This window comes from Stegastes partitus, unplaced genomic scaffold, assembly GCF_000690725.1.
Source record: "Stegastes partitus isolate 25-593 unplaced genomic scaffold, Stegastes_partitus-1.0.2 Scaffold189, whole genome shotgun sequence".
Taxonomy (NCBI): Eukaryota; Metazoa; Chordata; class Actinopteri; family Pomacentridae; genus Stegastes; species Stegastes partitus.
Window position 1 is genome coordinate 390835 of NW_007577920.1, and position 26473 is coordinate 417307.

The following is a 26473-nucleotide window of genomic DNA, read 5'->3' on the forward strand; positions in this document are numbered from 1 at the left end:
TTAATGCAGTTCTTTCAATCATGTTTCAGGAGGTGTTTGCTTTTTTTTTTTGCAGATAATTCTGCAGATTTTTCTCACACATGAACCCTCTGAACCCCAAGCAGTGTCTTTTATTTGCTCCTGGGAATTTTATACTCAGTGTGGGCTCATTTTTCACTGCAATAGAAAGTCCTGCCCCTCCGTGGAAACAACACAACCATGACTAGAAGTAGGAAGAACTCAAACATGTCATCTGTGCAGCATTACAAAGTTACAATGCCATAAAAAAAATAAGTAGAAAAAAAAGTTTAATTTCTTTGCTTATTTATGTTACAAATCAGAACGACCTGGAAGAAACATATTTTTTTATTTATCCACAGGTGTTACCAATACTGGAAAAAGTAGTGGTTCTGCATACTGTAGATATTTTCCAACTTACAGCTTCCTACTGCCACCATTGTTCACAGTTGAGTCACTAGTGGCTTCACGGTTGTTTTGAGGACCACCAAACCCGATGATTCTCCCTCTAGTTACATTTATTGGCTGTGATAAATGGTGCAGTTTTGGTGATTTTGTGAGGACAACATGCAGGTTTTTGGGTTTCGAAGATTAAAATAATGATTTATTTAATTATAGGCTCCTTAAAGACAGTATTCAGTTGGTACATTTTCAGTTATTTACTTAAAGTACAGCAACAGTGGGTTTTTTTTCAGTGTGCAGCCAGTTAGGGGAACACGGAGAAAGAAGAGATGTGTCTATAAGCAAGCATCCAATTGAGCATAAATGGAGAATAAAAGTTCCAACATAAAAATGATAATGAATCAATATTTAGAGGATTTATTTTCATTTAGGCCAAACATGTAGTTGTTTTCCAGGCAGCTATCAGAAATTATGAACCAACAAAATTACATTTCTAGGAAACAATGAGGCAAGGAAATTTTCTCCAATCATAAAGGTGCTTGGCTCTGGCTGTGTGTATATATATAGACAGAGAAAAGCTTATTACATTGCATCATTGCAAACAGATGCAGGAAAATGCTTTGTAGAAACAGTGTTATTTACCAGAGAGGACCCCTTTTAGAAATGTTTCCTGTTCTTATTTGATCAGTTGTGTTTTCTCGTCTTCTTTGCAGCGTCTTCTGCTACAAGATATTTACTGGAAACAAACGCCACCGTGAGGAATCTGTCATGTAGAAATAAACACATATTCAAACACTAACAATGCAGAAGACTTCCCCGATATTCAACATGAAATTTAAATTCTGTGTGTGTGTTGAAGATACTAATATAATATAATATAATATAATATAATATAATATAATATAATATAATATAAAATTCCCTCCATGGACAAGCAGTACAATGGTGTGCTTGTGTGAGTCTTGAATTTTGTCTGCCTTGATTCTGCTGCACAAAAAAAGACAGTTGCTTGGTTTCAACAAAGGTAATCCTACAAAAAACATCCAAACGCATACGTCCAGTTATTGCTCTGCCAGCTACTGTGACTCAGGAGGTAACAGCCAGGCTAGTCAGCTGGTTTCCCCAAATTCCATTTAATTAATTAACCCCCTGAACCCTAAAACCTACCGGCAGTTTAGAAAAGCCTGTTGTCTTTAAAAAATACAAAAACAAAAATACTACACTGTGGGGCGCCGCTATAGGTCACCTGGTTGAGCTGGTGACCCATGTACAGGGGCTGTAATCTCTTGACGCGGAGGTCATGAATTCAGATCCCGCTCATGGCCCTTTTTGCAGGTCCTTCCCACGTTCTTCTCCCCACTTTCCTGTATCTCTCTTGACTGCACTATCGAAGTAAGGCAAAAATGCCAAAAAATAAAAATACTGAACTGCACCATTTATCAGAGCCAGAAACAGAACGAACAGAAAGAATTGTTTCAGCTTTCTGAAGGTCCTTGAACTGCTCATCTGTGACGTACAAATCTGTCACTTCAAATGTGTTATATTTAATTAAATTCAGTTTATTCTGCATGTCTCATATAAAAGTACCATTTGCTCAAACCATCCATCCATCCGTCCAATATCTATACACCGCTTAATCCACATTAGGGTCGCGGGGAGGCTGGAGGCCCAGCTGACTCAGGGTGAAGGCAGGGGACACCCTGGACAGGTCACCAGTCTATCACAGGGCTACACTTAGAGAAAGACAACCAAGCACACTCACATTCACACTTACGGATAATTTAGAATCACCAATTAATCTCAAAATGTTTTTGGACTATGTGGAAGGAAGCTAGAGAACCCACGCTGGGAGAACATGCAAACTCCACGCAGAAAGATCCCGGTGCCCCCACTGGGATGCGAACTGGCAACCTTCTTGCTGCGAGGCAACAGTGTTAACCAACTGCGTCACCTTGCAGCCCCTGCTCAAACCAGATTATGTAAAAAAAAACGAGAATGCCTCTATAGTGACTTAAGTGCAACCAACAGTCAAGTGACAAAAATTCAGAGTAGACAGCAGACGTGTATGCAAAGAAATTGAAACTAGAGTAGTCAAATATCTATAGTATGTAGTGCCAGCATTTTTTTCCAGTGTCAGTAACACGTCTTGGCACCTGGAGAAATGTTGTACATGTTAGTCCAGCTTTTTACAATTTCTACAAAACAAATATTCAAAGATGTTCAACTTTAGTTTTTTCTTTTTTGTGATTTATGGCAATAAAAACGGTGTCACACTGCACAGAAGACATTTTTGAATTTTCCCAACTTCCAGCCATGGTTGTGCCATTTCCACAGAGGTGCAGGACTTCATACTGCGGTGAAAATTGAGGTCACAGAAAAGGTTACGCTTCTGAAAACACCAAAGGTGAATCAAGGTGAATTCATCTGCATTGTTTTTAATATGTGACAAATCGCATCCAACAGGAGATAACACACAGTTAGTTAAGCTGTTGTAGGTGCAGGCTTCTGGTGTTCTTCATTAAAGAGCAAATGTTTGAATGGAATAGTTTGAGGTTTTCAGAGATTATGTGCTCCAAACAGACAAAAACCTCCCACTCTGAAACACTGATTTAAAAAAACAAAACAGACTCCACATCTTATTATGTCATTATTCAGACACTTAATCAACACTGCAGCGGATGACGAACTTTCATCATCTCGTGTCTTCTGTGTGCGTATTTGTGTGTATTGGCGCTATGATGTCCCACCCAGACACGGCCTATTTAGCATACAGAGGTCCTGTTTGACCTGTGACCTCTCAGTGTAATAGGAATCTGAGTCCTTTCCTGCATCATTAACATCAACGGCTCTGGTAATTCCAATTACAACACCGCAGATGAGGGTGAATTATCACGGGGCAGGAAGAGCCGGAGCAGGAGGGGCGAGAGAGGAGGCCGGAATGACGCAACCCGACATGTTGTGTAGAACCAAACCTTTATCCAGAGTAGCGTGCAGGTAGCTTAATCAGTTTTCATTTTGAGAATATTAGAAACACAGATTGCCCGAAGAGCTTTTCACCAATATGGCAGGAAGTGCTTCCCCTTTTCCCTTAAGACTGCAGCATCAAATTAGGCAGCTGAAGGACCAGGCTTTCCCCGAGCTTTGAAGCACATCTGTACTAGAGTTTGTGCTGAAAATGGTAGTTTGTGAAAGAAAGTTAACCCCTTGAATCCCAAGCAGTTTTTGGATCTAAATCTAAAGTTGAATTTTTTTGATTATTTATGTACAAAAATTGAGAAAGCCTGCAGTATACATGTCCATGACCAAGATGGTGGTGCATGAACAACACAAGGCTCAGCGTCTCTCCACATTATGCAAAGTTCGCTCAGAACAATCTTGCAAACATCTCATATGGTCGACAGGAACTTTTGGATTCTGCATTTCGTTGTCTTACTACTTGTATTCTGTGTAGTGATAATAACGTTTAATTTATTCTTATCTACAGCTTTGCAGATCTGTGAGCATAAATTCTTGTCTTGTTGACTTTACTGAAGAGCAAAAATGTTCACTTTGAGATTCTTCTAGATTTGATTGCTTCTGATCGTGGCTCGCTTGATGCCGACTTGATTGAAAACGATGTCGAGCTTAGTCATTGTGTGTGCAGTTTCAAAGCTTGGAGCACACCTGTTAGTAGGGAGTGTCATCGGGGTGTTGTACTCGTGAGTAGATGTGTGTAATGAAGCGTCGCCGACAGGCCCGCTGCGCCTGGGCTTCAATTTCCACGGAAAGTTTTCAGCATAAATCGTATCATCTTTACGTCACTCTGCTTCTCCTGTTTGTTTCCCCCTGTCTGTGTTTCCACATGTTCATTTCCCCTCTCAATAAAGAGCTGCATTAACTCGATGGACGCTCAGACTGAATGTGGGAGACGACACATCTGACTTTTAAAACGTGGGATGAACTGATCTGCGGCTCTTTCTGCTTTTATTCCTGTTGTGTGTCTTTTTTTTGTTTTCTCTCATCCTTGTGGAGAACATTGACCTTTACGCTCTTTGCACTGCCGTGTTGTGATTGTTTCAGGGAGGAGGGGGGGAATGTTGTGATTGTCTTGGTGGAAATTGACAAAAAGGGGGGCACACTGCCTCTTCGTGTGTGAGCGTAAATCGCATATTTGAGAAATATCTGACCTTATCCAAAACCAATACAATCTGCCATTGATTAGAGTTTCCCCCTGCAGTGCTACAGTAGGCGACACCATCTGTATGGACGGTCATGAACACACCAGCCTCACGCTGTTCTACTGGAAATTGAATCCTGATAAAGGACATGTCAGTCACAATGAGATGTCATTTCACATACTTACCAGCAGACACACACACACACACATACACACAGCACTGCCTCCACGGTCGTCTTGATGAATGATCCATGAACAGACTGTCTATCCTCATTAGTGTAATCACACGGAGGGGATCATATCTTTTGCTTCTGGATTAAAATAATGTTCAGTTTATTAATGTAATGCTGGGGTGAATTACTGCGTTTGTGTGTTTGCACTCTGTCTCTGCACTCTCTTCAATGTTCCTACATTGAGTGTGTTGATCTGCTAAATCAGAGCCACCTGCGTCCTGTGCAACAATGTGGATCTCTTATTCCTCTACACATGTGCAGCTTTTGCTACTGTTTAGCTTTAGTTTCCATTTCCACACCTGAAAACACATTTTGCACATGTCCCTGTGGTTTTGTGTCTGATTTAGATTCTGTAATATTATTTAAAATTTGGTTCGTCTTCTTGGCACTATTGGCATGACAAGTAAAGATTTTGGCATGTTTTAACAAAAATATTCTCACGCTCACACTGGTTTAAATGGCTGTTGTGGAAAAAATGTTGCAGTAATCATTATAATTATAGTTACGAGCTCTGCAGTTCCCATCAGTTCTATTGGACTCTTTTAGTCTCTTTCAGCTTGTTGTTTTGGTTTAGAGTTGATTTCAGCTGCAGCAGTCAGTTGTTGTCAGTGATACAGTTCTTGGGAGAAAGAAAAAAACCCTGTACATTACCTGCTCAGTACCAAATGGCAGACTGGTGAACATTAATGAGCATTTATCAGTTAAAGACCCACATATTTTCCTCAGCTTTTAAAACCAAAACAAAGCAAAAAACAGAGCAAATAATCGACCTTAGGTGACCAAATGCAAAACTCAAAATGAATCATGTTTCATATCTTCTGGACGTGTAAATAAGCAACTATCGTTATTAACACCACTGAGAGGTGAAGTGAGTAACAGTTATCTTGTTACACTGGCATCTGTCAAGGAGTGGGAGATATTAGGCAGCAAGTGAACAGTCAGTTCTGAAGTTGAAGTGTTGGATGCAGGAAAAATGGGCAGCATAAGAATCTGAGGCCAAATTGTGATGGCTGAGTCGGAGCACCTCCAAAATGGCAGATCTTGTGGCGTAGGAAGACAACCAATGAACTCCTCAGATCTCAGTCTAATCAAGCATTTGGAGGCTCCACCAATGATCTGCTGTTGCTAATCGTAATAATAATTATAATAGTAGTAACTTTATTTATATAGCACTTTTTGAAAGCAAAGTTACAAAGTGCTTTACAACAAGACAAATGTCAAAATAGAAAAGAAATTCATTAAATGTCAAGTTTATAACCATGTTTCACTGCCCCCAAGTGACCAAGTGGTGATCAGACTCTAGGTGCTGTGCACTGCCCATGATCACAAACACACCATTCCCACTGTGAAGCATGGTGGTGGCAGCATCTTGGTGTGGGGATGTTTCTTGGAACAGGGCCTGGAAGGCTTGTAAAGGTAGAGGGTAAAGTGAATGCATACATACGGAAATCCTAAAAGATAACCTGATGCAGTCTGCAAGAGACTTGTGACTTGGGAGGAGGTTTGTTGTCCAGCAAGACAATGAGCCGAAGCATACAACCAAAGCCACACAGAAAGACAACAGGCTGAATGTTGTGGAGCGGTTGAGTCAAAGCCCAGACCTCAATACAACAATCCAATTTGTGGCTGGACTTGAAAAGGGCTGTTCACTTATAATCCCTGTGTAATCAGACAGAGTTTGAGCAGTTTTGCAAAGAAGAATGGGGTAAAAAAAATTGCAGCGTCCAGGCTGACTGAGATCTAGGTTGTGTTCCAGATCACTTACTTTTCATACAACATGACTGAGAATCTTCACAGAATGTTGCTGTGCTGCCACACTTCATAAATATAGAAGTAATGTGAAAGCTAAATGCTGTTTTAGATGTTATTCATTTTCTTAACTTATGTGATTTGTTAATTTTTGGTTCCTCTTTTGACTGTGTATCTTGCATCTGTGTTCAAACTGTCTTGTTCTGTCTGTGTGCAGGATGTACGACGTTGGAGGTCAGAGGACTGAGCGCAGGAAGTGGATCGGTTGCTTCGAGGACGTCAGAGCGGTTCTGTTCGTGGTGTCGCTCAGCGGATACGACATGACCCTGGTGGAAGACCCCTCCATGGTACAAACTGCACTAAATCACTAGCCCACAAATGTTCACACTCTCCACTGCAACAAACTAGAAACCACTTGTTAAGTCTCAGTCAGTCAGAAAGTGTTCTGTCCTCAAAGACGGAGTTTTAAAATGAAGTGTCTTCTCTCAGCTTCCCTCTGCGGCTGTTTGATTGTGTTATTGTCTTTTCGCTGCAGAATCGTCTTCAGGAAAGCATGAAGCTCTTCTCTTCCATCTGCAATAATGTCTTCTTCCGCAGCACATCCATGGTGAGAAATTCATCACTCTCCCGCTTCCTCAAACTCAAGATTTGAATTTAGAGTATATTGAAAGCTTGGAGAGTTTTCCTCTTGGTAATTTGCAGAAAAATGTTTGCAAGTAACTGATTGTATAAAAATCCACAGAGCACCATCATAGGAAAGAGAGATTGTTGAATATGTTTTATTCAGAGGCCTGGTTTGTAGCAAAATCAGAAATACAGTGCTTTTAAAGAGTAGTAACCCCTACTTGGAAGTTTTCCCTTTTTATTGCTTTTAAACATTGAATCATGGTCAATATATTTTGGCTTTTTTGACAATAATTTACAAAAAAAAGACAGTTTTATGTCAAAGTGAGAACAGATTTCTACAAAATGTAGAAAAATGTAATGTCATGTAATTAAAAATATAAAATGTAAAATAAGTGATTGCATAAGGATTCACTCCCTTCAAAATGATGCACCTTATTCAACAAATGTGCAGTCAACTAGTGCTAGACGTCAAACAATTAGTTAAATATAGGTCATCTGAGTGCAGTGAAAGTGTCTCAAGTGATTGTGGTGTAAAGACACCTGATCTGGGAGATCCAGTGTTTGGTGAATGAGTACTCCTGGATGTAATTGCACCATGAAGACAAAAGAACACGCCAAACAGCTTAATGAAAAGGTTTTTGAAAAACACAAGTCAGGGAATGAATACTAGAAAAGTTCCAAGTCACTGAATATTCCTTGGAATACAGTTAAATCTATCATTAAGAAATGGAAGGAATACGGCACATGTATAATCTGCCTACAGCAGGCCAAACTCAAAAACTGAATGGATAAGGTAGTCTAGTAAGGGAGGCCACCAAGACACTCATGACTCCTCTGAAGGAGTTACAAGCTTCTGCTGCTGAGATTGGAGAAACTGTGCATTAAACAGCTGTTGCTGGGTTCTTCACCAGTCAAAGGTTTATAAGAGAGTAGCAAAGAGAAAGACACCGTTAAAAAATCTCATATGAAATCTCAACTAGAATTCACCAGAAGGCATGTGGGAGAATCTGCAGCTAACTGGAAGAAGGTTCTTTGGTCTGAGACCAAAATCGACTCTTTTGGTCATCAGACTTAATGCTATGTTTGGTGGACACCAATCACTGCACATCATCACAGACACACCATCCCCACTGTGAAGCTTGGTGGTGGCAGCGTCATGATGTCAGGATGCTTCTCAACAGCAGGCTTGTAAAGGTAGAGGCTAAAGTGAATGCAGTATAGTATTTAGTATTTATATAGTAAAGTATATGGAAATCCTGGAGGACAACTGGATGCAGTTGGCATGAGAATGGCCCAAAACATTCAGCCTAAGCCTCACAGAAGTGGTACAAAGGCAACAAGCTGAGTCAGATCCAGACCTCAGGCAATAGAGAATTTGTGGCTGAACATTAAAAGGGCTGTTCACTCATGATCCATGCGACCTGACAGAGCGCAAGTTGTTTCAAAGAAGATTAGGGTGAGATTGCAGTGTCCAGGTTGATTGACAGCCAGGTTATGTTCTAAATCACATACATTTCATAGAATGGATGACTGACAGTCTACACAGAATGTTTATGCTACTGTGTTGCCACACTTCCTGTTATATTTTTCATCTTGTGACTCCACCTTTGCCCTGAATCCCATATTGGACACCACTGTTTTACAATTTAAAGGTTACAATTGCAATATGTACTACGTGAAAACATCTCCATATCTAAGGTTATTCTATGAAATGACAATCATGCAAACAGCCAAAGCTTTGTTTTAAAAGTCACGAGACAAAAACATCGAGACGACGAGTTCTTCCCGAAGAGGGCGGCTTCCTCTGTTCAGTTTGACAGTTCAGTCCTGGTGGGTGGAGCACATGGATGAGTGGAGGAGAAATGAGCTAAATCTCTTTGTAACTCTCCATTTGTTCTCTATGACACAGTGAGACAAGAATAACACTAATGTGTTTGATAAATGCTGTTTCCACACACAGATTGCAGCCTCGGCCCTTTGTCTCAGAGTCCTCTGTCACTTGCAATTAAACGGCGAGTTGTAATTAGGGTGAGCGCTGACGAGGTGACATTTTCCCTCGTCTCTGTTTTTCCGTCCCCATTTCCGGTAAATGATCACATTAAAAACAACCATGTAACGAGCCTGTTCAATTTGTTCCACTTAACTCGTATTTCAAGCCCACTTAAAATACACGCTGATGCAAGCGTCAACTGTTTGAACTTTGCAGTGTTTTCTTGCACTTTTGCGAAAGCCTTTTTTCGGTGAACACTGGTTTTATCCCCTCTGATTACCCAGTGCAGACGAAAACAACGTTTTCTGAGCAAACAAATTCATGTTTTTCAGTATATAGATCAAAACTCAGTGCCTTCATGTTGTTTGATTATAAAAAAAGACGTACTTTTGCAGGAAATGTCTTTGCATAAAAGTTTTAAGTGTTGCACCAAAGCGTCTCTTTTAGTAGGTTATCCTTTTTTTTTTTTTTTTTTTTTTTTAAACAAAGACGTACTTTTGCAGGAAATGTCTTTGCATAAAAGTTTTAAGTGTTGCACCAAAGCGTCTCTTTTAGTAGGTTATCCTTTTTTTTTTTTTTTNTTTTAGTAGGTTATCCTTTTTTTTTTTTTTTTTTTTTAAACATAAAAAAACTTATTTGAGGCTTCATTAGAGCCAAATGGGCAATTAAATGTCTGTGTGTGATGTGTTTATGTGCAGGGTTGTGTGTGGGCCTGCACGTTAACACGGCTAACAGGCTCATTAAACAAAAGTGTTTAATGATGCCCTTTTTTTTTTTTACGTAGGAGGAGAATTTGTAACCTCCACCTCAATTAACTCTTCAGTGTGGCTGGTCAGTGGTAATTACACACCTAGGTTTTGCTCCGTATCCTCTTCATTGAAAATCTGCTCTACCTCATCCCCCCACCTCGTTATTATCAGGGGCTTTTTGTGCATGTTTGCTTTTGCGATCAGACAGGCCGGAAAAAACAGAACTTAGCTGTAGTTTTAATTGGTTAACTACAAAGCCAAAAGTGCTCGTGCAGCGTGGCACCAGCTGAGCACAAGTTGAAGCACAAACAGCAGAAGGACAGAGATTTATGAAAGCAGCAGCCGCTGAGCCTGTTGAGCTCTTTTTACACCGGAGACCACGTGAGGCATCGATTGCACACTGATGCGTGGAGCGAAGTCATTGATCCACTGTCATCACCCCCGTGCTTGTATCATCACAGTCATTGATTTACTTTTTTTTTGCATTTTGCGTAAATATCTGTAATTGACAATAAATGTGGCTGTTATTGGTTTCATGGTTTGGGTAGTTATTGCACTGCTGTAGATGGGAGTCACCAAATCAAATCAAACGCTTTCCTTTTCTCATGATCTTTCGGATTGATTTTTCTTATTTCTGCTGGAGAGGATGTGGCTTTGATGAGCTTGTTGAGCTCTCAGTTGATTGTTGTTTTTGTTTGTTTTTTATTGCAGATTTTATTCATGAACAAGATAGATCTTTTTCAAGACAAGATTTTACACTCTGGACGACATCTGCGGTTATACCTGCCGCATTTTAAAGGTAGGAATGATATTAATTATTGATGCTCAAATGGACGGTGTAAGACTCCAGAAATATCACTACAGTGGGGAAACATCAGTCAAACACAAACAAATTTACACTCAGTGGCCACTTTATTAGATACAACTGTGTAGTCCAAGACAAAAGCCTTTTATTGGTGACCAAATATTTTATAAATTTAGCTTTTTTCCTGTTTACATTAATTAAGAAGGAAACATTACATATGAACTCAAGTGAAGTAATAATCACATACACATTATAAATGTAAGAAAATGTACATTAACGTAGCTGCTATGAATAAAATACGAAACTAAATAGTATAAATAATGTAAAAAGAGAAAAAAATTGTGTGGTATGCCTTTGTCGAAAACCTTCAAATAAAATTCAAACGTCCATTTAAACCTTCTATTATCCTAATTCCACTCAATCCATCTATAAAACTATATTTTGATCTATATAATTATTTCTTTCCCTATCCTTTTGCATGTTTTTTCCCTGTTGACACCCACATCTGCAGTCCCTTCCCCATCCTACATTTTGCCACTATGTCAGTAAACATGGAAGTATTTGGTATTGAAGAATTCACAAAGTCCTTTTCTTTGAAAAAAATAGAATAAATTTTCTTTTATTTGCTTTTCTATTTTGCACAAAATCAGCCTAGACAAACACAGTGTTCAAAATCAGTGCGAGACCTGACCACTGTAAGTCAAGTTTTGCAGCATTTTACTGAATTACAAATAGTATATAAACTATGGATACTGGAAAATATTGTTTTTTATTTTAGGTTGACAAAAATCTTTAACTGACTTCGCAGGCCCTTCACTGCTTCATTTCTGACTTACCTCTGGGTTTTCTGATACTTTCACAAGAAGCCTTTATGAAACTTTTTTTGTTCTGACAAAAACTCCAATTTTGAGTGCATCAGAAGCTACAGCCGTTTTAATCTGGGTTTGGCATTTTAGTTTGTTTTTTTTTTTGCTCCGAAACAGGAGAAGAGTGGAAAAGGTTTAAATATCAATACAGAGGATACAATTATGATCAAATCAAATATCATTTTATACACCAATGTTTAGGTGTTTCTTAAAAATATGAGTTAACTTTAGTGAACTACTGTGGCGCAAGCTGTTGAGTTACATGCAGAGTAGTGTATATATATATATATATATATAATTGCACTTCATAGTACCCTTAAAAAATATAAAAATGTAAACAAGACATGTCTTGTGTCAGCTGTCAGGTTCATATCATGTAACAGAACTGCAGAAAAAACAGATTGATATATACATACTTAAGAAACCACATCTTTCCAAAGATGATGCTTGATTTTTAGAGATTTTAATTTAACTATAGTCTGTGTTTTATTGTTGAAGAAGAAGAATATTGCGCTTGAATATAATGCAGTCCACTACAACAACAACACCACCACCACAAAACACGCTTTCTGATTTAAGGCCAAACTTTCTAGATATAAGAATACTTACACTCAAAACAAGAAAACTGATGACTAGTGCAGTAGGTGAATTTTACATCTGTCAGATTGTCATTATCGCCCACAAAATCTTAGAATAACACTAATTTCAAGCAATCTAGTTAAGCCTAGTAAATGCAAAAGAAGCCCATTGATAGATAAGTTAAAAAAATAAATCTAATGAAGTTGCTCATCAACACAAGGCAAGTGACATTTACTTGAATTTCTTAGAAAGCCCAGAATAACCCATTAAGACTAGTATATAAAAGATTATTAGGCTCAGTTAAATCTGCTGTTTTTGTAGTGCAGCTATGACCCTAGTGAGAAGTCCACTTAAACTAACACGTCTCTCAGTTTTACCAAAAACTGAACTTTATTATGTTCATAAATAACGAATTTGTGGCATAAAAAAATGTCCCTTTCTTGAACACAAAACAAGTCAAATGGTGTCGCCTTTAGATCATCATTTAATGGACGCTATTAAACCTTCCTGTTTCTACAGCTGCTGCACCAGAACATAACTGATCTTTGACTTCTGGTTCAAATCTGCCTCACACAAGCCTCTACACTGTGACATGATGTTAATAGCTTTGAAACGTCAGCAGACTGTCTTTCTGGATACAGGAGGAAGGAGTTGCACTGAGAATCATGAATACAGCTGTAGGCTGTTTATGACAAAACTTCATCAATCCAGTAAAGTCCTTAAAATGTCCCTTCTAAACTTATTAATATGCAAATTCCTGTGACATCCAGGAATGTTGTTGTGCAAAAATATCTTGGAAAGTACATTTCCTTCATCTAAGGGAGGATCAGTGTGCTCAGTTTAGTTTCGGGTCTTTAAACTCACAGACAGGCTGATATTTTTTATAGTGTTATTTTGGGGAGATTTTTGTACCTGCTCAGCATTTTTATTTTCATCTCAGCGAGCTCGACTGCGTCCCTTCTGCTCTCATGCAAATGTCAATAAAAATGCGGAAACGCTTCGGATTGGGGTCAGCCGGCAGAGCAAACATCCACGACCTCAGATATGATGACGAGGCTTAATATCGTGACGCCCAGCTCCATCAGATGAGCACGAACCCGTCTACTAAATGTGCTCATTCAAATTAATTTGTTACACAAAAACCTTCATTTATTATTAATCATTTGTTGCAGCCACACTACATTTACTCAAGTACTGTATTTATTTTGATGAGATTATTAACATCTCTGTTCCAGGTGAAGACAGTAGATCTCCCCTTTGTTGCTTTGTTTCTAATTGGGATCCATGATTTCATTTAACTTATGATAATAAAGCAATAAAAAAATCAAAGACTAGTGATAGAGGCTGAAAAATGACAGATTTGTTTCGCACAATTTGCTTTTTCATCTCTGCCCCTATTATTTAACTCGAGACCTCTCTGGTGTGTTTGTGACCCTTTAAACATTTCTGACCCCTAAAGACTAGTGTTCTAACTTCTGCATCTGCAAGCACACAATGGTCTGTGTGATGTAAACTTTATCAACTACCTGAGTCCTCGACAGCCCGCACAGACTCTTCGTGCAGTAGGTCGGCATCTCCATATTCCATGCTTGCAGAGTAACAGCTGCACAGATGAAACTTTGGGCTGCATGTGGACACCTGCATAGACGTCCGTGCAGACTCCTATGGACTTTATACTTCTACATCATTCGTTGGCGGCTGTGGCTCAGGTGGTAGAGCAAGTTAACCTTTTATCGCAAGGTTGGAGGTTCAATCCCCCACCGCTCCACAGTCGAAGTGTCCTTGGGCAAGACCTGAAGTTGCTCCCAATGGCAGGCAGGAACCTTGCACGGCAGCTCTGTCGCCATTGGTGTATGAATGTGATCAACTCTCAGATGTAAGTCGCTTTGGATAAACACGTCTGCTAAATGAAATTGTAATTGTACTCTAGTGGGCTCACAGACATGGGAAGTATTACACTGGTCTAATAACAGCAGCTGATGATGTCTGCGAGGGAGTATGATTAAGGCCTTAAATGTTATGCAAGTACACAAGAGTCCATGTGACATAAACATCATCGTCATCTCCCCAAGGCTGCAGGACTCTGCAGAATTTGAGCTTTTTTAACAGAAATTGTTCTAAAATTCAGATGATTTGAGATGGAATTACCTTAAATGTAGTAATGTGTATCAACCACAGGAGCCCATTTCGCTGCAGTACATGGACTTTCACGTGTAATGGAGTGTATTTACATTGACGTATTGGTACATTTACTTAAGGGAAGGATTTCAATATTTCTTCTACTGCTTAGTCAATGGCATGACTTGGTTTAGCTATTGGAGCAAGTAGTTTGCTGCTTGTTGTGGTTGTTCAAAGTTTTTATTTTATAATCCTATTTCTGTTTATTTAAATCCAAAACACAAATATCTAAATTTAATTTTGAATGAAAAAAAAGTGACCTACATACTTGTACAAGTACATCTGCTTGGTATAGTCTAACCCTCAGCCAGATGTTTTACTGTAAACTCTCGTATCTCCTCCAGGTGCCGATTGTGACGTGGACTCGGCCGCCCGCTTCATCGCCGCCACCTTCGTCTCGCTCAACGCCGCGCCCAGCAAGCTCATCTACCACCACTTCACCACGGCGACTGACACCTCCAACATCCAGGTCGTCTTCCAGGTGGTCATGGACACGATCATCAAGGAGAACCTGGAGGCGGTGTCGCTCCTGTGAAACTGCAGAAATGATAGGAAGACGAGACCCCACTAGACTTTGGATGTCTCGTTTTAAAAGACCGAAATGATCAGAAGAAGGGTGCGAAGATCATCTCATCCGAACATGTCGCCTGCTATCTTCTTCCTCCATTAGGAGGTTGATGATGTTGCGTTTCTTCCTTTACAGCTTTTAAAACACATGAAGGTGAAGGACCTCTTGGCCAATCTTTTGTTTTTTGGGTTGAGCCCTATAAAATGCTGACTTTTGAAACTTTATGTTCAAAGTAATGGGCATTAATATGTACTGTACTATAAAATCAAACCATGAACAGTTGCTTTTTTTTCTGAAGACTTGATATATACATACGTTTATTTGTGCCTTGTGTGGAGGCAAGAACAGGGAGGCGGATGAGGATTTACTGTTTGTTCGTTAACTTCCTCGGCTCACTCATGCATACCATCATGTGTTTTCCGCTCATCCATCACTGTGTCTCCGCTGTGCAGATGCTGTGCGTCACACCCTCCTAATGAGGCGCTGATCACTGTAAAAGCAGCATCAGTTTGTGTTTACTTGAGCTGAAATCACCCACACGGCGTGCATTTTAATCTGAGCCTTCACTCGCTCCCCGGACTCAGTTCAATCAGCGATGATGCTGAGAAAACCGAATATTAGAAAGCGTGTGTTGGGGAAAAAAAGAAAAAAAAAATTCCCGAAGGGTCTGACTTGTGTTTGATTTCCTTCCTTTCACCTGTGATGGTTATTGTTGCAGAATCTGACACACATAAACCCTGATTTTTATTTTTATGTTTTTCAAGCAGGATGATGTCTCCTGTTTGTGATTTGTGTGTCGTAAACTCTGTTGGAGTTTGTTTTGAGGGCTCCCCTGAGCAACTGACTCTGCTGTCAACAGCTACTCTGACTCCAGTAATAAACAAGATATGGAAATGGCTGATGTAGCCTGATATGGAAACTGAAAGAAAGGGGGAAAACACCCCCAAGTGCCTTATGATGAAGTGGTTTTACTCTTTTCCCGTTATTTAGATGATTCATACGTGTGTGAAATGTGTATTTTCCCTTCTCTTTCCACCTCCAGAATCATGTTTCATTCTGTATCTCGACTCTTTTAGGTGTTATGTTCGCAAACTGTTATTTTATGGTTTGTACTGCACTGGCATTGCAGTACAAAATACATATGAGAGGCTGTAATTTTTTATTTTCCTTGAGGTTGGTCATGTGAATGGATAAATGTATCTCATGCTGGATATGTTATGTTAAAAGACTTGAAGACAAATTTAAACCACACAGCAGGTAACCAGTGTTTGTTCATTTTAATAGATAAAATAAATAAAAGTACTTTCCAGGAAATCTGCTCTGCAGTCAACTTTCTGGACATTTAATGCATTGTGGTAACACAGGTACATGTCAGGGGGTTCAACAGTAAAGATGAAAAGTCACCTGGAAAGAAAACGGTTTCAACTAACGTTTCTCTCACATTGTTTTTTTGTTTTGTTTTTTTGTCTTGTTTTTCTTTTACACTCCTGTTTATGCAACCAAAGCAAAACTGATCAATGCTTGTGAATGTGTTTTTTTGTTTTAAATAAGAGAGAACATTCAGAGTCTGCAGCGGTCCATTATCGACAATTATCGGGTTTCCCTCTGCGCCATCACCCTCCAAACCCCCTCCACACTCATCCGTCCCTCATTTCTTTCTTCCAGATTTGCGCTTGATTCGGTGGAGGATGAGGACTGTCTCCTGCGCGGTCCGACCGGGACTCAGGCGGACAGACAGTCCAGCGAGTCCAGGGTGAGGAAGACGTCCGCCTTGCACTGGAAGGTGCCCGTCCCGTCCCGCAGCAGCTCGCAGCTCTTTAGGTTTGGAGAGATGTCCTTCACGCAGATGGCCTGCAGGAGGTGAAATTTAAACTGAAAAGGTGATTCTAGTCATTTATATAGGGACCAAATACTGTCCGTGTTCTTCAAATCAACCTTTAAGAGCTTGTATTTAACTTTTTTTTTTTTTAACACTTCAAATTATGTGTACTGTGCGTATTTAATTTACTGTTAAGAATTAGTGTGGAACTATTTTATAACTTCCTGAATTGTTGTCGTTAGTCAGGTGTTTTCCTGAGGCAGAAATTTCAAAAAAAACCCTAAGTTTCTGTAGTAGATTTGTAAATAGCTGTTTTATGAACATAAAACAGCGCTTTGACCTTCGGTGCGCACTGGTTTGAACATTTTTACGCACGAGTTCTTGGCTTTTTTTCCCCCCATTATTTGTTTTCTTACCTTTGTGAAACTAAACTAGAATGTAATATATTTATGATGTATGTTTGCTTTTGCTATTGCTAACTTTCAACATTTAAAAATTGACATAAGTGTGGCTCTTGAATGGAAAGCAAACTTTACGCGCGTCTTTTTCTTCATTTTACATCTGTGTAAAAACACACTCACACACACACACACACACACACACACACACACACACACACACACACAAAGCCTCCTCAGACAGTAATAGAGTTTGTAGCATCTTAGGTGCACTTACCATGCTTTTTAGGATGGAGATCTGCCTGTTAGTCTCTGTGATCACGTTGTTACCTGCTGTCTCCCCGCTGTCTGGCAGCGTCTCTTCAGACTCGGACCTCCGGACGTACGGTGACCTCCTGATACCGGACAGCAAACCGGAGGCGCGACCCACCGAGTAGTAACTGGGCCCGGTTGACTGCTTGTACCAGGCTTCGACTGGATGGCAGGAGATGAGTAGAGACACTCCGACGCACACCACGGCAAACCGCACTGACCTCTCCATGTCTGGAACCGTCTTGTCACTTTTTACGCAAAAGGAAAACGGCGCTTTTCTCGTCTGTTCTTGGTCCGTTTGTTTTTGCTGGGTGTTTCGAAAAGTTTCTGCTGCTTATATAGGCTGAATGGGTGACGTTGTCGTGACCCAGGAGGTTCGTCAAATCAGAGCTGAGGTGGGCTGATGATGATCCGTCTTCAGAGAGAAGAAAAAACAATCGGAATTGATCAGATTTTGATGGTTTGGTGGCGCCAGGGGAGGCGTGTGTGTGGTATGAGGGGGCTGGAGAGGCGTAGGGACGTCAGCCAGCCTCTGACGCTTGCAGGGGTTAAAGTGAAATAGATGAACATCAGGGCATACACTGACGCAGGAGGTCGTAACTCAAAGATGTCCTGGTAGTTAATAAGTGTGGAGGGAGGTTGTGTGTGTTTCACTAATTGGACAAACTAATTGATCCAACATTTTCTGAATGTCTCAGTGTATCTTCTGGAAGTAAATCAGGCAGATTGGTTTGTTTCCAGAGTAACTCTGATCAGCTAACACATTAAAACCACTGACAGGTGGAGTGAATGACATTGATCATCTTGTTACAATGTTCTGCTGGAAACCTGGCAGCAGCTTCCTCCATCAGTACAGTGCACCCCGACACAGCCCAAAAACTACACAGGAACAGCTCAAGGAACACAACAAAGGTGCTGCTCCGACCTCTAAACTTTCCAAATCCCATCCATGAGATTCACTGGAACAAACCAGATCCACTGAGGCTCCATTCCACAACAGCACAGGACAGGAAGGGTCCACTGCCAACATCCTGGTAACAAACGCCACAGGACCCCCCCAGAGTCCATCCCCCGATTGGTCAGAGCTGGTTTTGCAACAAAAATAGGACTTACACAAAATCTGGTGGTGGTTGTAATGTTGTGGCTAAATCGGTGTACAAGCCATTGATGCTTACACAAAGCAGGTTCAGCACACAAGGCTTCTAAAGACTTCAACCTGAGCCAAAATGGACAGATTAGGAGTGAACTGATGAGCAGATCAATAAGCACGGTGAGCGATCGACTGATGCAAATTGTGTTAAGTTTCAACAGCTTTCTAAAATGGGTGTTAAAGTGAATCAGTCGTACTTGAGTGAGGAGCTCTGAGGGAAAACGGGCCTCCGTCAATACAAACCCTGTTCAAGTCCACCGATTGTGTAATCAGCAGATCAGCCTCCGTCTGTTCAACTGAATAATAATCAAAAACAGTTAAATGGTGTCTATTATGTTGCTCTTCTATCATACAGGGTTGCGTGGGGGTCTGGATGATGGGAAAATGCACCCAAAATGCCTAAAAAGATAAGACAGACTTGAAAGATGAAATTATCCAATAGAATAAGGAAGAAGAATGTTTTACTTAAAACGATTTCACAAACTAATCCAACTCAAATTGTGTTTATTCTTGAGCTTTAAAAGCAGCACTGATGTACAAAAATATAAATTACAAACAAATGTCATGTATTTTTAAAGGTAAATGCACTCATGCAAGCAGACATCATGTCAATCAAGATGAGTGAAAGTACCATTAGAGTCCATCACAGTCCATTGTAGAGAGGTCTGCAGTGAGGCTCTAGCTTGTCCTCCAGGACGTAGTCTGGTCCGCAGACCCAGGGGTCTCCGGTCTCCCACTGCCACTTCAGCAGACGCTGCCTCAGGCTCTCCAGCACGGAGCCGAAGGACGGGTCCGACGCCAGGTTCTTCGTTTCCAGAGGGTCTGTCCTGTGGTGAGGAAGCATTTGTTAATACTTATACATATGAACAGATTTTAGAGACACTGAAGTATCCAAACCACAGCAGAAAAAAGAAGGATTTATAAGTTTAATTAACTAAGACAGCTGGATTTTTCTGTTTCTACCATTTTTTTCTGGTAAATTTGTTAGACTTTTGTCTTTATGTTTGTAGCATAAAGTATTACCATTTTATTTCCCAACATGATGTGTAACTGATGTTCATTTTTAAAATTTGTTGGTCTGAAAACAGTCAAGCTTGAATATACTGAGTTTAAAAATACTAAATTCTAAAACAGAAATATACCCAACTCAGCAGCATTTTACTTTAATTCATTTGTTTAGCTTTTAAAATCTCTACATAACATACTGTGTAATGTAGCAGTAAGCACTGATAAAGTATTTCTCAATGTTTATTATTTTTAAAGTTCTAATACCTCCTTTTGGAAGGAGTGAGCGCTGCTTATAAACAGATAATGAATGACAATAAAGTAAAATACAGGTGTAATAATACGAAGCATCCTGATAATATATATAATAACATATCTGCACATTTTTATAAAACATCTTTCGAGTGTATGTGTACAATAATAATCACTTAAAAATCTCCTTAACTGTATAAACCTGCATTATAGTTATTAAAGTAATTTATCAGATGCTTTTAAATTACAGATCGTAAATCCAGATTGTGATCGTGATAACTGGTTGTTGAAATTCAGGTTGAACTACAAGCTTTAAGCTAATTTATGCTTTAAATACAACATCTGCGATCAGTTTCTATCCTCTATTAGCATCTTTGTTTCGATTACAGAGAAAAAAAGCAAATCTGATTAAGTTTCATTGTCATTTATATTATTAATTAATCTGTCGTATTTTTTCATGAATCCGTTCCTAGTTTGGTTTATAAAATGTGAACTCTCTGTTTAGTCTGAGCTTTCCTTTTTATTCATTTGGCAGTGTAAAGAGACACGTCAGGACTGGAGCTAAAGGTCTGCTGATATGTCTGACCCGACTAGTTCACAATCTTTCTACTGACAGTTAATTTAAGTCATGACAAAACCAGACTCATCGGTTCTGTAGGGGAAAACAATCATTACCAGCAGCTTTCTCACTTTTCAACTCGTTACTATGCTTCAAGAAAAAATAAAGTAACAAAGATAGAAATCATAAATCAATCATGATAGTGTTTCGGATTTAAAATTCTGACAGTAATAAATCTGGACTGACCATATTAAAACCTGTCTGCCTATTGATAGTAAGTAAAATAAATGTAACACATTAATTTTTTTAAATGTTTTTGACCTCAGTACTGCTGTGGTCTTGGAAATCATAGACTTTGTAGGGATTGATTTCTACACTTTTTGAGCAAGAGCTGTTTCCTCTCAAGAATATTAAAATGTGATTCTGATTTAGTACATTTTCTGACCAGTTCCTTCACTTAAACTTTTTACTGCTGCAGGTTTATCTAATTTGAGTCACTGTGTCTTGTGTCATCCATCAATTGAGGTCGAGTTGTATCTTACCTGTCCTGTGAGGATCTACTAACTCATTTACCAAATGTCTTTTTAATTGACTGATATGTACTTGTGAATCATCGCATGGAGGATTTTGCTCCCCGAAGCTAAAATCAGACTGAACTCTGAACAAAGTAAGCGTTAGCGGCTGTAACAGACCTGGTGTCGAACAGCTCCCAGCGCTCTCTGTAGTAATACTGCTCCAGGCTTTTAAACCAGTGCGTTGGCTGACTCAGCCTGGTGCGGTTCAGCAGGTCCTGAAAGGTGGGCGACACGTACAGATCCTGATCGATGGGGAAGGGCATTCGGTAGTGTAGGTTGTGGAGAAGGTGGTAGGGCCCCTGCTGGACAGAGCGAGTTGGGTAGTACATGGTTACCTGGAATCAAAACGACAGTAGAGCAGTCAAGGACCTGGTGTTGGGTTCCTTCATGAGACGGTATATCTGGGTGCTGGTGGCGTCTTGACCTCGTGCAGCGACTGGCTGGAGTAGACGGTGTGCCAGCTGCTGGGCTCAGCCACCAGAGCTGGAAGTAAGGAGCGACCAGTGAGGTGCACCGGGGAGGCCGGGCTGCTGGGGAGGATGTAGGATGGGTAGGAAACAGAGAACCAGTCCAGAATGGTGGGAGTGATATCTGCAAAAAAAATACAACTAAATATTAAGACAGCCAGCATCTCATCTGAGGTAACACGTGAAAAGTAATTTTTATATTTACTTTATTGTTGCAATAAAAAAGCTAAATACTGTACACATACTTAGAATTAGTGTAGTGCTTCTGTTGTTTCATAGAGAGACATCTTTTCTAAACATCACTGTCCAATTAAAGTACTGTATCTCCATGTATTTTTTAATATTTTTAATATTTCAGATGAATACAAGGGTTACATGTTTTTTAATGGCTGAGAAAATTCTTAATTCACAACAAAAAAAAACAACAATTTAAAGTCCCTCTGTAGTCATTGATTGATCCCTTAGAAAAATATCTTTGTATATTAGACTTATGTATTTAGACGTTTTTGTTTTGTTTTTTTCCCATGAAAATAATCCCTTCCTACCTTAAACTGGCTTAGATGTAACGCTACACTGCTGTTTCTTCAAGAATTTGCTGATCTAAGGAGTCCATCTACCTCTTCTCACCCGCTGCCACTTGAGTACATAAGCAACTCTGCTCAAACACTGTAAAAGTACTCTGTGCTCCATAATAGAAAATTGTAATATTGGAGTAATCCAGCCATATATACACCTATTCAGTTTCATGTGTATCCTCTTTTTTTCTGAGGTCTGCTGCTGATTCATTATTGTTAAGTCTCCCTCTTGTGGCCACTTTAGCACACCAGATAAACACACTGAAACCCTTCCTTCATTGATATTTAGTTAAACGGTTTTTAAACAAGGAAATAATTGTTATTCACAAATGAAAATAATTTTGGAACAGCTGGTGTAAGTATTAAACTAGAACCTGTAGCTGACACTGTGCTCACAGTAAGAGGCTGCTAGACTGTTTTTAATTTTAAAAAGTGAACTTCTCCACCAGGAGCTCTCAGTTTCTCCCTCCATTTCTTACCCAGCAGGCTGACGTAGGACTGGCTGGTGTCTCCCCAGCGCTGCCTGTGCTCTGGAGACGACACCAGCATGGGCTCTGCCGTCCCGGACTGATACAGGTTGGTTCTACCATTGGGGAAGGGGATCCCGTTATCTGAGCTGTAGATGATCAGAGTGTCGTTCTCATAACCGGCTTCTCTGAGCTCCTGAAGAACTAATCCAATACCTGTAGAGGAAATTCGCACCATTACAGTTTAATGTTCTGCAACAGCAGCTCCAGTCTTTTTTTGTTTGTGTGTGCAGGTTACTCACCCTGATCCAGTCTGCTCACTGTGGTGTACTGAGCAGACAAGTCGGCTCTTGCTGTCGGTGTGTCCGGCACAAAAGGAGGTACCTGAAGTACACAAGACCAGATGAACATGTATCAGGAGCTCTGTGCTTTATTTCAGTAAGTATGCCTTTCAGATTTATTTTCATACAATAAGATAAAATATTTGGGTTTGTGATTTGCATTGGTGGAAGTGTCACCAAGAATTAAACAGAAAAATATGTAATATATGAGAATCATAACTCATTAGATGACACTGATTGTTGAAATAGAGACAACAAGATGCTCTGAAGCTTATATTAGTTTCTATTGCCGAAATGTCCATATCTCTGTTTTGTAATACATAAACATAAAAAAATTAACACAAAATATGTTATTAAGTACTATGATAAAAGAAATATGTAGATAGAACTTTATTGATCCGTTTGGTAGGGTACCTCAGGGAAATTGTTGTTCTGGCAACAGCACAACACCGACAAAGATATGTAAAAAAAAAAAACTATGTAAAAATATCTTAAAATATGAATTTATTTGTTCAAACAATTACAGGATACAGAGGTAAAAAAGTCATTTAACATAAATTATCTCGATGTTTTAAAGCTAATAAACCTTATTCCTTATAATAAGTCCTCTTCTATTATAATTATTTGGGATTTCTTTCTACATAATAAAACATTAAACCTTTAATCACCGACCTTTACTTGCTCTGGTTTGTAATATTCTGGCGTCCAGTCAGGAATTCTCCCCATCCCCATTTCACCATTTCCAAACTTCTCACAGAAAGCTCCATACTGGGGCTGTGAATGTCCACATCGGTGGGTGTCGTGGAAGGCGACATAAAGGAAAAACGGCCTCTCTTCGTCTTTGATATCATTTCCGTTTCCTTGTTTCTCTTGCCTTCGTTCGAAGGCTTCTTCTTTATGGGTCTGGAAAAACTTGCGGACCAGGAGTTTGATGCGGGTGATGTTCCTCCCCACCTGGAGGACAGAGTTGTTTTCTTCTGTGTAGGCGAAGTCAAAAGGGTAAACAGATCCAGGGCCGACGTGCTTCTTTCCAATTATACCTGTGAGAACAAAATGGGAGAAAAGATGTGAGAAAAAGTTATTAAAAACAAGAGTATTGAAGAGGGTATACATGAGATAAACTGGTTCACCTGTGTGCACGTTGGCCTGTTTGAGCAGCAGTGGAAGACTTTGAACTTCATCAAAAGAGTTGAAGTGATGAACCCCTTGGTGAAGTCCGTACATGCCATTCTGATGCTGAAACACAGAACAAACACAAATCAATATTTTGCAGTCAAACACAAATGAGAGCTGCACATATATTTGTGTGTCTTACCTGTGGCAGGCCAGTCAGGATGGCGGAGCGGCTCGGAGAGCAGCTGCTGACAGATGTGAAGGCGTTGTTAAACACCACGCTGCGCTGGGCCAGAGAGCGCAGGTGGGGCGTATGGACCACTGAGTTGTTATAAACCTCCGTCTCAAAACCTGCATCATCGGCTGGAAGAGGGAAAAGACAGAAATTCAACATGATGTGTGTGAGGTGTCTGCATCCAAATCAATCCACTTACAATTCTTAGCTCTTACGCTGCACGGCAAACAGTGTTCAAACATCTGAGGTTTGAGGCAACCTTCACTGTCTCACTTGGGGAAAATTGTTCTGCTGCTAAAGTGACAACAACAATATACCACCACATACCAAATATAAATGTGCATGTGTGCAGATGTCCCAAAGTAGAGCAAAGAGGAAGCCACACTGCTGATTTTCATTAAGCATACCAACAGAACTAGGGATAAAAGAGACATGAAGTCTTTTGGATCTCCTTGATCTGGGGGCAACAGCTTCAACCCCCTATACAGTGAATGATTCTGACAGCTCTGGCACATGCACAGATACAGTAAAAACAGCTATTCAATGCAAGTATCATTTATTGCAAAAGCTAGTTTGCAAAACCCGTCTTGAGAAGAAGTTTCATTTTTGTATTGTATTTTAGGAAAACAACAACACAACACACTCTAAATCATTCTGTCACTTGTCCACTGACAGCAAACTTAATCCTTAACAAAAACCTACTGAAAGTTAGTTTGGAATGTGGATTTGGGGGCCAAACAAGAATGTTAAACAATTACACAGAATTATGATGCACCTAGTATTTGATTTGAAAACTAGTTATTTAAAACATTTGCCCTCATAAGGATCTGTCTCTTATAAAGAACATAAAAGCTTTGCCTGACTCCTCTCAGAAATTCTTCTGACCATTTTAACACATCTGTAATTGACTGTTTAACACATGCTGTGCTATACTAAGGTGAGTTGGGTAGTTGGGCCTCGAGATAGATAGATAGATAGATAGATAGATAGATAGATAGATAGATAGATAGATAGATAGATAGATAGATAGATAGATAGATAGACAGACAAACAGCTAGAAGTTCCCCAGTTCATGTCCCGGTTAGAACACCTGGGATCTTTCTGCGTAGAGTTTGCACATTCTCTCCGGGTTCTCCGGCTTCCTCTCACAGTCCCAAAACATGTTGAGGTTAATTAGTGATTCTAAATTGCCCACAGGTGTGAATGTGAGTGTGCTTGGTTGTCTGTCTCGAAGTGTAGCCCTGTGATAGACTGGCGACCTGTCCAGGGTGTTCCCTGCCTTCGCCCTGAGTCGGCTGGGATAAGCTCCAGCCCCCCTAGACCCTAGTGAGGGGTAAGCGGTGTATAGATAATGGATGGATGGACGTCAGTTGGGTGAAAATGCATCATAGAAGATGTTGTGAAGTGATGCTAAAGTAATTCAACAAGTACAACAATGAATTGTTTTCTACAGGGAGTAAATAAATACATTGCATTGCATTTTTATTACATATGGTTTTTAAAAAAGTAGAGAGTATTGTGTAATACACTACTTTCTTGAGTATAATCTCTATTCATGCTGCGATACAACATCACAGGAAGTACCACACTCGAAGATGTTGTGCATTTTAGACACTTACAATCAGTTTATTAAGCACATCTTGCTAAAAGCTTAATTAATCTTTATTTTTAATTTAAGTTGTGTTGCTGTTGAGCTGTATTGTTTCATACAGTGAGGTGATTCTGCTACTGAGTCTACCCTCACTGATGGAAATGAACAATGAAAAAAAAAAAAGAACACAACAGCACCAAAGCCTTTAAGATGGTCAGCCACTTCACTGAAGACCTCTGTAAAAACCTGTTAGTTTTGCTAAGTGTACCTAATAAGCTGGCAACTGAGCGTTTATTTCAACATTTTGATGAGTTCAAGAGGGATTTAAAGTCTCTGACGGCGTTACTGGACAGCAATGTTCACTCACCAATGATTAGAAGCACATTTCTCCTCTTTGACTCGCCGATGCAGCAGGAAGCTAACATGAGAACGAGCAACTCAGGCAGCATGACGCCAGAATCTCGCCTAGACGACTCAAAACCTCGTAAAACTTCTAAAGTGAGTCACAACTATTAAACTGAATAAAAGAAAACAGATTCGGTGGTTAAAATAAGCACATAAGTTGAGAAATGTAACAGTTTCATCCCTTCCACGACTAACACAAGTACATTTTAAACGTCTTCCTTAAACAACATAAGCCCCGCCCCCTGCGGTCACATGACGGAAGTCACATGACGAGACAAAACAGGAACTCCTGTTCGCCGCTTCATCAGCG

General features: G+C 39.9%; 3 protein-coding genes across 4 annotated transcripts in view; 1 reads left to right on the forward strand and 2 right to left on the reverse strand.

Moving 5' to 3' along the window:
* The window catches only part of gnav1 (guanine nucleotide binding protein (G protein) alpha v1), a 39570-nt gene extending 23357 nt beyond the window's left edge, over window positions 1-16213 (forward strand). Inside the window, exons 6-9 of the mRNA XM_008280285.1 lie at window positions 6755-6884; window positions 7073-7144; window positions 10615-10702; window positions 14676-16213. Of these exons, the coding sequence (XP_008278507.1) occupies window positions 6755-6884; window positions 7073-7144; window positions 10615-10702; window positions 14676-14866 (481 nt within the window). The 3' untranslated portion in view covers window positions 14867-16213. The remainder of the gene's footprint in view (window positions 1-6754; window positions 6885-7072; window positions 7145-10614; window positions 10703-14675) is intronic.
* npb (neuropeptide B) lies at window positions 16162-18906 on the reverse strand. Of its 2 annotated transcripts, none has more exons than XM_008280284.1 (2): window positions 17394-18906; window positions 16162-16750 (listed from the first exon to the last, which is right to left on the reverse strand). In XM_008280284.1, exons 1-2 carry the CDS (start codon window positions 17655-17657, stop codon window positions 16622-16624), a joined length of 393 nt encoding a protein of 130 aa, XP_008278506.1. In that variant the 5' UTR covers window positions 17658-18906; the 3' UTR covers window positions 16162-16621. The 2 variants fall into 2 exon arrangements, with proteins under 2 accessions (XP_008278506.1, XP_008278505.1); XM_008280283.1 differs by having other exon boundaries at window positions 16162-16771.
* Window positions 18907-19065: 159 nt separating this feature from the next.
* On the reverse strand, window positions 19066-26365 carry sgsh (N-sulfoglucosamine sulfohydrolase (sulfamidase)). Its single transcript, XM_008280287.1, has 9 exons — window positions 26126-26365; window positions 24135-24295; window positions 23950-24055; window positions 23492-23859; window positions 22781-22862; window positions 22491-22694; window positions 21394-21560; window positions 21087-21304; window positions 19066-19405 (listed from the first exon to the last, which is right to left on the reverse strand). Exons 1-9 carry the CDS (start codon window positions 26205-26207, stop codon window positions 19222-19224), a joined length of 1572 nt encoding a protein of 523 aa, XP_008278509.1. The 5' UTR covers window positions 26208-26365; the 3' UTR covers window positions 19066-19221.
* Between the last annotated feature and the right edge of the window lie 108 nt (window positions 26366-26473).

Bases quoted from the DNA above. Each gene is read 5' to 3' on its own strand.
- npb (XM_008280283.1), bottom strand. From the start codon at position 17,657: ATGGAGAGGTCAGTGCGGTTTGCCGTGGTGTGCGTCGGAGTGTCTCTA. The intron at 16,772-17,393 runs GTAAGTGCACCT...TCACCTTTTCAG, and splicing joins TCTCCATCCTAAAAAGCATG to TTTAAATTTCACCTCCTGCA.
- sgsh (XM_008280287.1), bottom strand. From the start codon at position 26,207: ATGCTGCCTGAGTTGCTCGTTCTCATGTTAGCTTCCTGCTGCATCGGC. The intron at 22,695-22,780 runs GTGAGTAACCTG...TTTCCTCTACAG, and splicing joins AGTGAGCAGACTGGATCAGG to GTATTGGATTAGTTCTTCAG. The intron at 21,305-21,393 runs GTCAAGACGCCA...TTTTGATTCCAG, and splicing joins CCAGCCAGTCGCTGCACGAG to GTAACCATGTACTACCCAAC.